A 17909-nucleotide genomic window follows, 5' to 3' on the forward strand; every position below is an offset into this window, starting at 1 on the left:
TCAATGAAACCGCATTGGGAGGTGGTTTGGGTCACCTGCTGCCACATCACGTCTGTCAAGTGAATGTGTTTCAAGAACCCTGCAGTGAAACTGATCTTGTCTTCTCAAGCACAGGATTCATGTTTCTGATTAATCCATGTGAGAACCTGGATGCAAGATTGAGTGCAGTGATGGTGAGGGTCTGGCTCCAGGTCAGTTCAGTCCGAATACAGCAGCAGCACCGTTGTGGGAGGGCCACAGGGAACCGGAGACCAGAGTGTGGAGTCTTAGATGAACAAGATCAGCACTGAACACAACACCAGTGATACTAATGTTAACGCTAACACCCAAGCCTGTACTGACACTGAAAATAGTGTTAGCAGCAGCAGCCACGGCCTTAACGTCTGCTCCGAGGACGTCTCTAACCCTTTAAGCAGCAGCAGGAGAACCCACAGGAACGCGATGAGACTGAGGAACACCGTCCAGGTGAAGGACAATCTAACAGAGCTGAGGAGAAGCTGTTGAAGTCTAACTCAGGACCAGCAGTGAGTGTTGTGATGCAGGTGGAGAACATCTCACATGCATGACGTTTGGTTCAGCTGCCATCCAAAGGTACCCAGACGCTGGTCTTGGAGGATTGTGTGTAATATCGTATGGGCTGTCGTTGCCTTGGTTACATGTCACGTCATGATAGCAGGAAGTGTTTAGTCCATCGTGTCATGTGACTGATAATTCAGCGGGTGCAGTATGTTTATTGTTGTAATTAAAGGGGCAGTATATAATTTACCCCATCTGTCTGTGAGGTGAATTGCAGTTGCAATTCAAGCATGGGTAAATCTTTACTTTCTTTGCCAACCTCTGTTTTAGATCCACTTATGCCTTCTGACAGACGTTCAGGCCTGAGCAGCTCTGCTTTGGTTGGGGGTGGAGCAAATTTCTGGCCTAGCAATGTAAACCGAACTGAGACGTGATCCGTTGTTCTATCTATCTATCTATCTATCTATCTATCTATCTATCTATCTATCTATCATGAATGTAAAGGTATTTCTGAAATTATATTGCTAACACAGGTCTGGGGCCACTTTAAAAAACAAACAAACAAACAAAAAAAACCCCAGACTGCACCTTTAAAGGACTGTTAGTTCATAATGTTATTGGAACCATGATTCATAAAATTTAATGGCATACACTACTTTGTCACCACAAGAGGGAGCACTTCCAGGAAAAAAAAAAAACCTTCCTTTCTCTTTTGCACCGTGATGGTGGGTCTGTGTGGGACGTTTAAATCCTGAGTCAAAAATTTTCTCTCTCTCTCTCTGCCCCGCCCCCTTTTCCAGGCAGGGTGTACTACTTTAACCACAGCACGAATGCGAGTCAGTGGGAGCGGCTGAGCGGGGTTGGCGGTGCAGCGGTGGACAAGGTGCGCTGCTCTCACCTGCTGGTCAAACACAACCAATCACGCAGACCGTCGTCATGGAGACAGGAGAACATCACACGCACCAAAGAAGAAGCTGTGCAGCTCATACACAGTGAGAGCATCATGAATATTAATGAGTGTATAATATTGCCACATAGCCAGACTAGTGTGTTTTTATTCAGTGTGTTTAGCCAGTCAGCACTGAGTTGTGCTGCTAGCCCCGCCCAAAAGTACTGTTAGTTCTGCTGATTTTTGAGCAGGAACTGGAACCATGCAGCTATAAAGGTTTGGTGGTAAAAGTTCCTCTCTCTCTGTGTGTGTGTGTGTGTGTGTGTGTGTGTAGGGTATATAGAACAGATAAAGTCTGGTGAGGAAGACTTCGAGACGTTGGCATCTCAGTTCAGTGACTGCAGCTCCGCACGCAACGGAGGAGACCTTGGCCTGTTCGGCAAGGGTAACACCACACACACACACACACACACACACACACACACACACATACCCCTACTGGCTTTTCTGCCTGAGGGTGTGGTGAGAGTTTATCACCTGACCCAGTAAAAGAGTGGAAGAGCTTCAGGGACCAATCACTGATCTGCACAGCTTCTAGCTCCGCCCACTTTACATGTCCCTGTCCAGTCCAGTCCAGGAACGTGCCATCGCTGAGGAGTTAACACTGACTTAGACGTTTGTGTAGGATTTATGCCCTGACCCTCACACAGGGTGAAGTGTTTATACCTGCACGTCAAGTGTGTGTCCTCTAGGAGGCGCTGTTGCATGAAATACCATAATTTACTGATTTAACACGAAGAGCAGAAAAAGTAACAGATTCTGTGTTTCACTGCAGGAATAATAAACGATAAATAACGTTGCTTTGAAATAAACGTCCTTTGAGTAAAGAACCCTCTGGTGGTGAACTGGATTCTCACCGAAAGCATTTCTGAAGTTTGAACTCGTCTGTTTTCAGCAGGATGAGAAGCTCGAGGCACTTCACTGTAACTAGTGTTGAAGTTCACAAGAGTAAACAGACTGTTATAACGAACTACAGCCGTTACGGAGCGTCACGCTTTAGGTATTTTATATTAACACAGTATCGTGAGAGTCAGTGGAAGGAGCAGCTGGATGTAAGAAGGAAAAGGATATTTTTAAGTGGACCAATCACAGTTGGTGCAGTCTGCGTCACAGGGACGTGTGGTTCCACTTCTGGAGTGGAATCAAGAACAATATAAATGGTTTAAAACTGATTTAAACAGTATCAGGAAAAATATTTTAAACATGATTTAAAAGCAGTAAGTTCTGATAAGACATGAAATGCGAGTAATAACAGAAAGAACTCAACAACGACGAAAAAGACGCACTAAAACATCAAACGCACCCAGATGCTATGAGAGTGAAAACGAGTTTTAAGACAGAGTTAAAAGCGATAATGTAGACAGACAGGTGAACCTTGAGTGGGAAGCTATTCCACAGTTTAAGACCAGCAGCAGAAAATGCACAATCATGTTTCCTTTGCAGACGAGTCCGTGGGATTGATGGGGAACGACTGGATTGTGAACCTGAGGGACTGACTGGTGTGGAGTGGAAGTGAATGAGATTGGAAATGGTATTTGAAGATGCCGGACCATGAAATGCTTTGACAACTAATAATCCAACCCCAAATCCAAAAAAGTTGGGACAGGGGTGTGTTTACCACTGTGTTGCATCACCTCTACTTTTAACAACACTCTGTAAACATTTGGGAACTGAGGGGACCAAGTGCTGTAGTTTTGAAAGAGAAATGTTGTCCCATTCTTGCCTGATATACAATTTCATTTGCTCAACAGTTCGGGGTCTCCTTTGTCGTATTTTGCGCTTCATAATGCACCAAATGTTTTAAATGGGAAACAGGTATGGACTGCAGCAGGTCAGTTTAGCACCCAGACTCTTTTACTACAGAGCCATGCAGTTTTAATATGTGCAGAAAGAAGGAAGGCTTGCATTTGCTGACATTCATGCAGTTAAATAAAACATTCAAAAGGCAAAGAGAGCTTCTATAACTGTTTCCAGAACGCTGTGTGAAACACATAAAAACAGAAGATTTACTGTACAAATCACGGAAACCCTGTTTCACATATGTGTCAGAAAACAGAATCCAGGGACACATGTCGGCCCGGGGGCATTTTGAGTTATTGACAGATTCAGAAAGTACAGTTTCTAAGCTTTCCAATGATGCCTTCCATGTGGAGATCTGACAATATTTGAAGAATGTGTGGCCTTTTGAAAGTGTATACTTCTTAAAACAGAAAAGGGAGAAAATCGCCCTCAAAGTTTTCCATCTCAGCTACTCTGGGTGTAGGGCGGGCACATAATGGTGCTCATCTGCATGACATTAAGGAAAGCCCTACCCCCTACGAGCTAGCACGATGCTACTTTCATGTAAACAAAGATCACCACGTCAATTTTCCTTCCATGCAAAGTATGCCCAACACAATTATGAAGTACAAAAATAAGTCCTAAAGTATACTTTAACGTTTTGTGGTTGAAAAATTACTCACACCGTAAGAAAGAAAGATAGCACGATGATGACACAACTAACACAACACTAGTTTCATGTAAAGCCTCGGTCACAACCGGCTGTACAGTACGCGCTCCTACAGCCAGTCTACATAAGGTAAGGTAAGGTAAGGTAACTTTATTTGTACTCGAAGGTAGATTTGGTTGCAGGCAAAAGTAGCAAAAGCTTACACAGACAACAAAATACTGACCCACAGCAAACTTATACCAACAGCCCAGTACTGGACAGTGACAGCGGACAATAACAAAACAAAACAAGAACAACAAAAGCACAAACGTGACAAACAGACAAGTGCTCCAAGCAAAGATATGAAGAGGACAAATAAACAATAAATATATAAATATGTGTAAAAATCACAGGGGGAAAACCTTAAAATATTGGACTCATGTGCTATTCAATGTGTTAATAGCAGAGGGGATAAAACTGCATCTATACCTCTTAGTTTTGCAGGCTGGCATTAGGAACCTACGACCTGAGGGGAGAGGCTGAAATTCACCATATAGTGGGTGGGATGTATCGTTTAAGATAGACCCCGCTAGTCTCTGCAACTGCCTACTGTAGAGAGACTCCATGTTGAGCTGTGGTTCTCCAATTAACTTACCAGCCCACTTCACAATCTGATTCAGGGAATTTCTGTTTTTGAGGGGTAGGTTACTGAACCATGACACAAGGCTAAAAGACAGAATTGACTCAATAAAACATCTGTAAAACATGGATAGCAGCTTTTTATCTATGTTAAAGGATGACAACTTTCTTAGGCAATGTAGGCGCTGGTTCGCCTTTTTATAACCAGATTCACAATGTGCCACAAAGGTGAATTTACTATCAATTGTGGTCCCAAGATATTTATAATTGTCTACACATTCCACTACCTGACCTTTTATGGTAATTGGTTCTTTATCAGTGGTGTGTCTCCTAAAGTCCACATACATGTTTTTTGTTTTAGAGATGTTCAGTTGTAGAAAAGACTGATCGCACCAATCTACAAACTCCTGAACAATTGGACCATGACCCGTGTCCTTGTCCTTTAACAGACTGACAATAACTGAGTCGTCTGCATATTTCAGAATATATCGGTCCTCCCGACTACTGCGACACATATTGGTGTACAGGATAAACAATAGGGGGGACAGAACACAGCCTTGAGGCGAGCCCGTGGAGGTAGAAATCTGGTCAGATAGCACTCCATTGACCCGCACTCTTTGTGTCCTGTTAATTAAAAAGTGCAGCACCCAGCCCAAAAGGTTCCTGCTCAGTTGGAATTGCTCCAGAAGTCTTTCGATTAAAACATGGGGCTGAATAGTATTGAAGGCAGAGGAGAAATCAATAAATAATAGTTGGGCGTGTGCTCCCTTGCCTTCTAAATGCTTTAAAATCAAATTCATCAGGGATACAGTTGCATCCTCAACGCCTCTGTAGGGCCTATATGCAAACTGAAATGGGTCAAGATCGGACTGGATATTCATTAAAATAACATTTCTTACCAATTTTTCAAACGCTTTCATTACCAGTGAGGTCAAAGCAATTGGCCTAAAATCGTTTTGGGCTTTGGGACACCTAATCTTGGGAACAGGAACAATTATTGCATCTTTCCAACATTTAGGGACATGTCGATTTTTTAAGGACTTATTAAAAATGTAATTAAAAACTGTACACAATTCGTTAGAACATAGCCTAAGCACCCTACCACAGATATTGTCAGGACCACAGCTTTTGTTTGGGTTGGTAAAACGTAGGGCCTTTTCAACTGAGCCCTTATTTATTTCATAATGATGATCCTGATCTGATAAATTATGGAAAAGTTCCTGTTGTTCTTTACTAAAATCATAAGTATCAAAACGACAGAAAAATGTATTAAGGCCATTGGCAAGATCAGCTTCAGAGTCAAAATCTTCTAGAATAACAGTGTTTACATTCTTTGGGTTGCTAATACCTGCAATGGATTTCATGCTTGACCAGGCTGAACCCAAATTGTTAGCAACCATTTTATTTTCCACCATTGTTTTGTAATTGCTTTTAGCTCTCAAGATTTCAATTTTCAAGTCCTTGGTGGCTGTGTGCAGTTCCAAAGCAGTCCCATATTTGAAAGCATATTTTTTAGCCTGTATACGGGCTTTCACTGATTTTGTCACCCATGGCTTATTATTTGAATATATTTTCACTTTTTTACAGGGAATAATCATGTCTCTGCAAAAAGATATATAAGAGCACGTTACATCCGCAAGTTCATCCAGATCTTCACATGCTTCAATAAACATATCCCAATCAGTACAGTCATAGCACGCTTTTAGGCGCTGCACCGACTGTTCATTCCAGTCTTTAATTTCCTTTGTGTGGACCTTTTCCCTCTTAAGGACAGTTCTATACGTCGGCATGAGATACACAAGCTTGTGGTCTCCGCGACCCAGAGAGGCAAGTGGGACGGACTTGTATGCCTCCTTCACTGACCCGTAGCATTGGTCAAGAGTCTTTTCCCTTCTGGTGGGACAGGTTACATATTGATGAAAGTTCGGAATAGTCTTCTTAAGAGAGACATGGTTAAAATCGCCCAATATAAAGGACGGGGATTCGGGGGATATTGATTGAAGCCTTTGAACAACGTCATACACTGTTTTACAAGCGGAGGGGGCGTGTGCTGCAGGGTGAATATACAAAACAGTAATAAAAATCTGGGTGAATTCACGGGGCAGATAAAACGGGCGCAATGACACTGATAAAAGTTCCACGTCGGGTAAGCAAATCCGCTCTCTCACGGTTACAGCTGTACAGTACCTTTGGTTGAAGTAGAGACACACCCCTCCACCTTGAGTTTTGTTTGTCACCGCACTGTTCCTATCTAAGCGATGCGGTGCTCCAAATCCGGTAATCATCAAGTCCGCGTCCTGGTCACGCTCGGTTAACCACGTCTCCGTAAACGCCAGAACGCAGCAATCTTTATAATCCTTTAGGAAGCGAGCATTTCCCTGTAGTTCATCCAGTTTATTCCTTATAGATTGGACGTTCCCCATGATGATTGAGGGTAGAGGGAGCCGATTGGACTGCACCTTCCTCAGGCGCAGCCGAACTCCACCGCGCTTCCCCCTTTTTCTTCTCCCGTTCCCCCTTAATTTTTCATAAACATTTTCTGGAGTTCTTCGTATGAGATCAGGGATCTGGAGCGTGATGTCCAACACGCCAGCTGGTCTCACCAAATTCAATTGCAGCAGCTCACACCTGCTGTATTGCCACCTGGCCGGGAAGGCAGAGTTGAACTCCAGGTATAACAGGAGGGATAACAAAATAAGCGACGTGACACGTAAAAGATCCATATCGCTTGAGTGGGGAGCGCTAAAACAGTTACTATCACTTAGGCTGTTGTTATCCCGACACAGACAAACAATAAAACACGATAAAAAACATCACAAAGCTTTCAGCCAAACTTTCCCTGCCGGTCGCAGCGTGCGCATGCGCCCAGTTGGATCCAGTTGGATCCACATGCAAAAAACGCACGAGAGCGCGCATGAAACGCACAAGAGTGTGCGTGTGTTGTGCTGATTTTCGAGCCGCAGACCGGCCGCAGAGGTTCTTTGTCATGTCAAACAAGCTCTACAGGCGATTACGTTTTTTTTCAGGTTGCAAGACAAACTTACGGCCAACGCGCGTCTTTCTCCGTGAACAAAAAAAAAACCCGCAGCGATTTGGGAAACGCCAAAAATCACATGGCCAAAAAATCGTACGTCCGGTTGTGACCTAGGCTTAACCAAACCACAACACTCTCCGTTACATGCAAAAATAACCACACAGCCTTAGATTAATAAACTCACCCCATCAGAAAGAGAAACGGCACCTTGCACACACCAATGCCTCCGATGGAATGTAATCCTAGAACGGTCCGTGTATCATCCGATCATTCAAGTATTCCATTCAATCTGGAAAACGAGGTTGCGTTTTTTTTTGCTAGAAATGGTGATCTCCGATGTAAATACCGAGTGTCTGCTTCGTGGTGTTTCAGCTCCTCTGCGCTCTGTTTAGTAACTCATTCCATAGTGAAATCACACGCCTGTATGCAGGTTAAGTAGCCACGCGCTCAGCTCTGATCATACAGCTGATTCGCGGAAAACAACAACAAAAGACTTAAATCATCATGTGAATGGCCCATATGGTAATTTACCCACACCCCCCAGCAGGCTACAGTCCTGACAAAAACGAGACAATTTGCAACAAAAAATGTATGCTTTTCCAACAAAGCAATCTATTATCTGAAATACTGATTGCATTCTTCAAGATCTCAACTTGCACATGATGGAAAAAAACGAAAATCACAAATTTCGAAAAAAAATGCGTCTTTTGCGATTATCTCGGATTCGTTTCGGCCGATATGCGTCCCTGGATTCGGTGAGGGGTCACATATTTCATTGAAAATGGTACAAAGACAAAATAGCAAATGCTGAAACTGAGAAAGCTTGTTGTTTGAAAACTATATGCTCATTTTGAATTTGATGTCAGGAACATGTTTCAGAAAAGTTGGAACAAATACGGGCAACAAAAGACTGAAAAAGTTGTGCTTCTGTTTTCTCTAATCTCAGAACTGCTGCCTGAGAAACCGTTACGTTGTTACCCCGACTCAGAGACTGAGGGGGTGTAAATTTATACACGAAACCATGTGTCCAGCACTTAACACGAGCTTCATATTAAAAAGCAGTGAATTTCAGCAGTACTGGTGTCATTTTAGTAAATAAAAACATGCCCAGCCTGTGTACAGTGACTGATGTTTTCCTGTTTTAAGGTGTATGTGTGTGTGTGTGTGTGTGTGTGTGTGTGTGTGTGTGTGTGTGTGTGTGTGTGTTGAACAGGTCAGATACAGAAGCCGTTTGAAGACGCCTCATTTGCGCTGAAGATCGGAGACATGAGCGGTCCGGTGTTCACTGACTCCGGTGTTCACATCATCCTGCGTACAGGATAAATCTCATCCCTCCCTCCCTCCCTCCCTCCCTCCCTCCCTCCCTCCATCCATCAGTCCGTCTGTGTCTTTTATTCCATTATACAGAAAAGTCCATGGACTTCAATCCAACACACACCACACAATCACTTTCAAACTGTTTACAATAAAACACCTGTAATAAAATAAAGAGTAGAATAAAAGTGTCTGCACTGAACAGGCCTGATATCAGACTTCATATTTCATCAAAGCCCTGATTCTTTTTCCTGCTGTGTCTCTCATTACCTTCATCCTGGACACGATGTCGAACCTGCAGCGATGGATAATGACCAATAAAATGATCACATGATGAATACAGGTTTGTCATGATGAGTTTAACACGTAATAATAATAATAGTAGTAGTAATCTGTGAGTTAAGATTTGCTCCTGTACTGTAAAAATACACAACACACTCGCTGAAGATGTGAATATTAGTGCATTTAATCTCAACCTTAAAGGAACCTTAAATTTAGTTGTATATTTAAGTTCCTTTATTCAACTTTTTAAATTCATTAAATGGGCCATTCTCAGAAAATGTGACAAGTAACAGTAAAGACATTTCAAAAATGTTTTGAGTGAGTGAGTGATTTTATTTTAGATTGATGATAAATTCCAAAGGATAATATGTTAAAGTGAAAAACACTTATTTCCATCATGGTCCTTGATGTTAATACATAAAAACAATAAAACACAAAACAACACAGACAAGTCCAAGAACATTACTAAAACAAAATGGGACAAATCATATAAGGTAATAAATAACCTTTATCTTGGGACTATAACTAAGTATCTTGGGATTGTCATTGATGACAAACTGACTTTTAACAAGAACTGCGAAGCAGTATGCAAGAGGGGACATCAGCGGCTGTTTTATCTTCGGAAATTGTTCCGTTTTAACATTGACAAAACTATGCTGACCCTATTTTATCGTGCTTTTATTGAGTCACTGTTATCTTTTGTCTTGGTTTGGTAATCTGTCACTTCAGGACAAAAACTCCCTGAACCAAATCATTAAATGGGCTGGGTGGCTAATTGGGAAGCCTCAACTCACCATGTCTTCTCTTGATGACACACAGTTACAACATAAAGCTACCTGTATTCTTAAAGATGGCTCACACCCTTTGCTTGGTGAGTTCCAGCTCCTTCGCTCTGGTCGTCGTTTTGGGGTCCCTAAGGGAAGGACAAAACAGTACAGAAAGGTTTGTACCAACAGCAATTGTATTGCTGAACAGTAAGGCCCAGAGGTGAACAATCTTGTTCATACTGAACAATTGATGTTGAAGCACTTTTTAATGACCACACTTTTAAGGACTGTATATGTTAGGATGTGTGTACTGTTGTTGTCTTGTCTGTCACAATGTATTTTACGTAGCTGTCATTTTGTACTGGGATCGCTGAATTCCTGCCTGCGCAACGAATTTACCAGTACTATGGTACGGTACAAATAAAGAAACCTTGAACTACCCTATAAAGAGACACATTTCATCAACTTCATTACTTTGATTTCGTTAAAGGACATCAGAGTATCACCATTATAGAGGTCTATGATCCTTCTAATCCCTTTGTGTGACCATTGTTTGAATCCTAAGTCTTTCGCGCCAGGTTTGAACTCCGTATTTCCCCAGATAGGTGCAAGGCAGGACAAAGGTGGATTGTCACCTACAGCATTATGAGCTTCATGCCATATCATCAAGGTGTTTCTAACAAATGAATTTAGTGTATTTTTCAAGTTCTTAAGAGAGTCAGAATATAAATATGAATCTAACGCGAGCCCTCTTGTGGACGATGCTTCCATTTTTACCCAAGGTAAGTCTGGATGTGATGAGAACTATAAACGGGCAGCTCTAAGCTGGGGTGCCCAGTAGTACGATACTAGGTTTGGTACCTTTAGGCCTCCTCTGTCAAATGGAAGGTATAGTAGTGCAAATCAGAGTCTCGGGTGCCTGTTTTTCCAAATGAATTTTGTAAGAGTTGTTTTCATATCTTGGAAGAATTTAGGAGGAAGGAGTGGGATTGACTGGAACACATAAAGAAATTTGGGGAGGACATTCATCTTGAAAGCATTTATATGTCCAATCTCAGACAAGGGAAGTGAGATCCATCTGCTGAGCAATTCCTTGACTTTTGAAATAACTGGGCTGTAATTGGCAGAGATTAATGAGTTTAAATTGGGAGTAATAAAGATACCAAGATACCTGAATCCTTGAGGCGTGTTCATAAATGGGTGCCGGACTGTGGGGTGGAGTCTTTCCCACTCATTGAGGAAGAGAACAGAGGATTTAGTTTTGTTAACTCTGTATCCTGAGAACTTCCCAAACCTATTGATCATGTCAGCAAGGGCTAAGAAAGACTTTTCCAAGTTCATCAGAAAAAGTAAAGTATCATTTCTGAACCAAGCTATGCGATACTCTACATCTGCAATCTGAATTCCTTTAATAATAGGGTGATTTCTAATGGAGATGGCAGAGGGCTCTAGCGCTAAAATAATATATAGATTTAGGCACTGCCTAAAAGCGGAGCTCCCATCTGTTTCTGGGTTGTAGAATTTTCTTATATCATAGCCAGTCTCGGGGCGGCACGGTGGTGTAGTGGTTAGCGCTGTCGCCTCACAGCAAGAAGGTCCGGGTTCGAGCCCTGTGGCCGGCGAGGGCCTTTCTGTGTGGAGTTTGCATGTTCTCCCCGTGTCCGCGTGGGTTTCCTCCGGGTGCTCCGGTTTCCCCCACAGTCCAAAGACATGCAGGTTAAGTTAACTGGTGACTCTAAATTGACCGTAGGTGTGAATGTGAGTGTGAATGGTTGTCTGTGTCTATGTGTCAGCCCTGTGATGACCTGGCGACTTGTCCAGGGTGTACCCCGCCTTTCGCCCGTAGTCAGCTGGGATAGGCTCCAGCTTGCCTGCGACCCTGTAGAACAGGATAAAGCGGCTAGAGATAATGAGATGAGATGAGATAGCCAGTCTCTTTTGCTTTATTTCTTTACTGGCTAGCACTGACCACGAGGCGGTGTGTATGACTGGTAATTACTAACACTGACCACTAGGTGGTGTTGCTCATCTCATCTCATTATCTCTAGCCGCTTTATCCTGTTCTACAGGGTCGCAGGCAAGCTGGAGCCTATCCCAGCTGACTACGGGCGAAAGGCAGGGTACACCCTGGACAAGTCGCCAGGTCATCACAGGGCTGACACATAGACACAGACAACCATTCACACTCACATTCACACCTACGCTCAATTTAGAGTCACCAGTTAACCTAACCTGCATGTCTTTGGACTGTGGGGGAAACCGGAGCACCCGGAGGAAACCCACGCGGACACGGGGAGAACATGCAAACTCCACACAGAAAGGCCCTCGCCGGCCACGGGGCTCGAACCCGGACCTTCTTGCTGTGAGGCGACAGCACTAACCACTACACCACCATGCCGCTGAGGCGGTGTCTCATCTCATTATCTCTAGCCGCTTTATCCTTCTACAGGGTCGCAGGCAAGCTGGAGCCTATCCCAGCTGACTACGGGTGAAAGGCGGGGTACACCCTGGACAAGTCGCCAGGTCATCACAGGGCTGACACATAGACACAGACAACCATTCACACTCACATTCACACCTACGGTCAATTTAGAGTCACCAGTTAACCTAACCTGCATGTCTTTGGACTGTGGGGGAAACCGGAGCACCCGGAGGAAACCCACGCGGACACGGGGAGAACATGCAAACTCCACACAGAAGGGCCCTCGCCGGCCCCGGGGCTCGAACCCAGGACCTTCTTGCTGTGAGGCGACAGCGCTAACCACTACACCACCGTGCCGCCCTAGGCGGTGTGTGTGACTGATAATTACTAACACTGGCCACTTGGCGGTGTGTATGACTGGTAATTACTAACACTGGCCACTAGGCGGTGTGTATGACTGGTAATTACTAACACTGGCCACTAGGTGGTGTGTGTGACTGGTAATTACTAACACTGGCCACTAGGCGATGTGTGTGACTGGTAATTACTAACACTGGCCACTAGGCGGTGTGTATCACTGGTAATTACCAACACTGGCCACTAGGTGGTGTGTCTCCTCTCATCTCATTATCTGTAGCCGCTTTATCCTGTCCTACAGGGTCGCAGGCGAGCTGGATCCTATCCCAGCTGACTACGGGTGAAAGGCGGGGTTCACCCTGGACAAGTCGCCAGGTCATCACAGGGCTGACACATAGACACAGACAACCATTCACACTCACATTCACACCTACGCTCAATTTAGAGTCACCAGTTAACCTAACCTGCATGTCTTTGGACTGTGGGGGAAACCGGAGCACCAGGAGGAAACCCACACGGACACGGGGAGAACATGCAAACTCCGCACAGAAAGGCCCTCGCCGGCCATGGGGCTCGAACCCGGACCTTCTTGCTGTGAGGTGACAGCGCTAACCACTACACCACCGTGCCGCCTAGGTGGTGTGTATGACTGGTAATTAATAACACTGACCACTAGGCGGTGTGTATGACTGGTGGTACACGTACACGTACAAACCACAAAAAATCGACTCGATGGGTTTACCATTTTTTCTTAGGTATGGTGCTCCGCTGGGAGTTCCGCTAAAAAGCAGGGGAGACAAGGGGCAACCCTGACGGGTCCCACGATGGAGATTGAATGGTTTGGAAATAATATTATTGGTTATAATCTCTGCGCATGGTCCTGAGTAATAGAGTTTGATCCATTGCCTAAAATAAACACCGAAACTAAAGCGGGAGAGTACTTGAAATAGATATGGCCATTCGACTCTGTCAAACGCTTTTTCAGCGTCCAGTGACAAAACACATGAATCTTGTGTCTCTTTTTTTTCATGAATTATATTTAAAATTCTTCTAATATTATAATATGGCTGATGTTTTTTTATGCATCCATCCATTCTGATCAACATCTATTACAGATGGGAGGCATTTCTCTAGCCTTAACGCCAAAACTTTAGCAATTATCTTTGTATCTGAGTTCAATAGAGAGCTCAGTCTATAGGATTCACATTTAGAAGGAGGTTTGTCTGGTTTTAATATCAAGGTGATAAGTGCGTTTCTCAGAGAGGGGGGCAGGGTACCCTTCTGAAAAGATTCTTCATACATATTTTTCAATGGCCTTATCAATTTATCTTTAAATAATTTATAAATATCAATTGGGAGTCCATCCGGACCTGCCGTTTTCCCTCCTTTCATGTGATTTATAGCCTCTAAGATTTGCTGACTTTTGAGTGTTCAGTCCATCCAGGATTTATTGTCTTCAGATATGATGGGGACAGGGAGTTGGTTGAGAAAGGGAGTTTGATCTTCCTCTAATTCTGATAATTCTGATTCATATAGGGTCTTATAATATGCAGCAAAAATATCATTTATCACTAAAGGATCAACAATTATATCACCATTTGAAGACTGGATACTACTGATGGCTCTTTCTGTATCCAACTTTTTTATTTGCCAAGCTAATAGCTTTCCACTTTTCTCCCCTTGTTCGTAAAATATTTGTTTCAATCTTATTAAGCAATTTTCTGCTTTAGAGGCAGAAAGTGCATTATATCTGGCCCTGAGCGAAGCTAATTCCTGTGTATGAGGATTTGTCTTGTCGACTTCCCTCTCAAGTTGCTTAATTGACTTGTCTAAAGTAAGCATTTCTAAATTTGTTTTATTGGTTATTGAACTGGTGTAACTAATTATTTGACCACGAATATAAGCCTTAAATGCCTCCCATCTCATAGAGGCTGAAGTCTCATCCTTATTGATGTCAAAAAAGTAGTCTATTTGTGTTCCCACAAATTTGCAGGCTGCCTTTGGACCAGGGGGGTGTACTTCGGCTGTAGACAAACCAGGTTGTGGTCAGACTTCTCTAGTGGGGGAGGGGTATGGCTCTGTATGTATCCCTCTCATTAGCATACAGCAAGTCAATTGTCCTGTTGTTCCTTGTTGGACAGTCCACAACCTGGTAAAAAGCAGCCAAAGTAGAGTCCAAAGTAGCATGATTAAAGTCCCCAGAAATGATCATAAATGCCTCAGGGTGCTGTGTCTGCAGCCTTGCTGTGACAGAGCATTCTAGTGCATTTCCTGGCACTTGCAGCCCTCCCTGAAAGGCACTCTTTTTTGGTAATATTCATGAGATTTTTGTTCCCTCCAAAAGGTAAGATAAGATAAACTTTATTCATGCAAAATTCTCCCTTGGTGGGGAAATTTACAATTTGTGATTATTTTTGATTGAAGACTTATTATAATTAATAGTCAACTATAATAATGACATATGAAATAAGAATAAAACAACCAGTTGATGTTCACCAAGTGTCAGCTTTATTTTCAGCTTCAGCCATTCAGTTACAGTACATGACTATCCAGATCTAACTTGGGGGCCATCACGGATTACTTGCATGGCGCGTAAGCGCCTCTTAACATGGATGACACTTTACCACAAACACAGCATAAGGAAGGAGGTAAACCGAACTAGCATGATCAGTGACAATCTCCACACTGAACTACTCGGGCAGCTCTACACTGGGCGCTTACGTGGATGGGGAGTGGAGTACGTCCGAGTGTAGAACATTTGCATGGCAGCGCTCCGTAACCACTGTGTGGGGACAACAAGAGAACATTAAACAAAAGACCACATTTTCAAGATTGACAAGTCTTTTTATTAGTGGAGCGACAACTTTTACAGGCGTGTCAGAAATATTGTGGGCGTAGCTGTAAGGAAACACTGCGTATTGGCCTGATATGCTGAAAAGGCCTAGTTAGAACCCTGCTGTAGGATTGTACGTTTACTAACTGACAGTTTCTAATATTCACATTATTTTTATGACATTGTGCGACTGCTACTCATCCGTGCTGCACTCAAGCTCATGAGGACTAATTGCCATGCACCTGTTCCTGATCAGAGTGCAATCACAGTGCACACTTATAAGGATAATGAAAACACACAGATTTTGTGATGTATAAATTATACATGCTGTAACTTGTGTCTCTGTATCACTCTTCTTCTTTTGACTTTGTTTTATAGATTTGGATTCTGCCTTTTGGTCTTGACTCAGCTATTCTGTTTGTGCTTTGCCTGACTCTTCCCTGTTTCCTCGCTCTGCTATCACATTACATTTTTGAACTGTTTGCCTGCCTGTCTGTAAATAAACACTCTTTCTGCAGTTACATCCGTCCAGCCGCCTCCTTTACATGACACATTGAAAGAGTGACATTTCCTTTACTTCATAAATATGTAAGTGAATTCAGCATGAATATAAATTAAACTCAGTTGTTGTTGTTTTATGTAAGAGTGAGTATTTGGTGTGATGAGCGGCTCCATTCAGTATTATGAATTTTTCTGTATAATGAACTATTTGGATGTCACACAACGAGTTCATTTTAGCGGGGTTGGCGTGTATGTCGGGGTGTAGGGGGCTCTGGGTAGGGGTTTGTACCTTGGTACCTCGGGTTTGCACACCGTACCATGGTTCACACCATGGGCTTGCACATCGTACCTTGGTCTGCACCTTTGGCTGCCTGTCTGCTGCACCCGACCGACCAACAGTAGGGTCGACAGGTGCCACTGGACCTCACTCATCCCCTAAACTCTCACGTGTTGGCTCCAAGCGCCACATCCCGGTACACCGCTTCAGCAGGCGGGCTAAACCATGTGAGGGGGTGATACCATTACATGGTGTCACAGCCAGAAGAGGATTGGGAACTCACTGGCGTAACTTTCCCATGAGTACTATGGAAGCACAACAGTATCAGCAGAGAGTGATGGACGGGAGTCTTGGTCCCTCCAGGAGATTGTATCCCGCCCGAATGGCTACTGGAGAAGAGGGGGGGTGCTGTTGGTATCCACCCGAGGACAGAGGATGACATGGTGGACTCAAACCCAGATGGTAACACTGATGGGAGGCCCACTACAGACGGAAGGGAGAATTCCGGCAGAATCAACCTATGATCAACCATAAGAATTGCAACATGGAATGTGCGTACACTGTACAAAGCAGGGATGCTAGACAATGTTACCAGGGAAATGGAAAGGTGTAACATCAGTGTCCTAGGTGTTGCCGAAACCCATTGGACTGGTACAGGTTACTTCACCACAACAGGAGGGGAACTAGTTGTCTATTCAGGAGGGGATATCCACAGGAGGGGAGTGGCAGTTTTGATGTCTAAAGCAGCTGCTAGGAGCATGTTGGCCTACAAAGCAGTAAGCAACAGACTCCTCTACATGCGCATCATGGCCTCACCCTTCAACTTATCTTTCGTACAGGTGTAAGCTCCAACTGTAGACGCCCCGGATGAAGAAGTGGAAGCTTTCTATGACAAGTTGCAGCAGATACTGCAAGACTGCCCAAGCCAGGACATGGTGATGGTAGCAGGGAACTTTAATGCCAAAGTAGGAGCTGACAGAGATGAGAAAGAGGTGTGTGGTCCTTTTGGTCTAGGAACAGCCAATGAACATGGAGAGCGCCTAGTGGAATTCTGCCAGGATAATGGTTTGTTCATCACAAACACTGGCTTCAAGCACCATGTAAGAAGACGCTACACTTGGCAGGCACCCAGGGGAAGGTACAGGAATCAAATAGACTACATTCTCATCAATAGAAGATGGAGAAATTGTGTCACCAACAGCCGATCCTACCCTGGACCGGACTGCGGATCTGACCACAACGCTGTAATTGCAACCCTAAGGCTCCAGATCAAACGGAATGCCCAGAGGAACAAGAGGAACCAACTGAATCTGGCAGCACTAGAGATACCTGCAGTGCGGGAAAAGTACAAGATTGAAGTCAACAACAGGTTTGAAGCACTGAACCTGCTGGAAGAAGAAAGCACACCGGACAACTTCTGTATGGCATTTAATGAAGTAATAAAATCCACAGCAGCAAAGACCCTTGGTAAAGCACCAAGAAGAGCGAACCACCCATGGATTAAACAAAGTATACTGGACCTTATGGACAGAAGACGGGACTTGAAAACCCAGTGCAGCATCACGGTAAATGGTGGCCAACACTACAGGG

At 43.8% G+C, this 17909-nt stretch overlaps 1 protein-coding gene across 1 annotated transcript; it reads left to right on the forward strand.

The window, feature by feature from the left end:
• The first annotated feature begins 806 nt into the window (after nucleotides 1-806).
• On the forward strand, nucleotides 807-9475 carry LOC132865834 (peptidyl-prolyl cis-trans isomerase NIMA-interacting 1-like). Its single transcript, XM_060898330.1, has 4 exons — nucleotides 807-810; nucleotides 1317-1508; nucleotides 1740-1850; nucleotides 8780-9475. Exons 1-4 carry the CDS (start codon nucleotides 807-809, stop codon nucleotides 8887-8889), a joined length of 417 nt encoding a protein of 138 aa, XP_060754313.1. The 3' UTR covers nucleotides 8890-9475.
• The last annotated feature ends 8434 nt before the right edge of the window (nucleotides 9476-17909 follow it).

Source organism: Neoarius graeffei, chromosome 18 (assembly GCF_027579695.1).
Source record: "Neoarius graeffei isolate fNeoGra1 chromosome 18, fNeoGra1.pri, whole genome shotgun sequence".
NCBI lineage: Eukaryota > Metazoa > Chordata > Actinopteri > Siluriformes > Ariidae > Neoarius > Neoarius graeffei.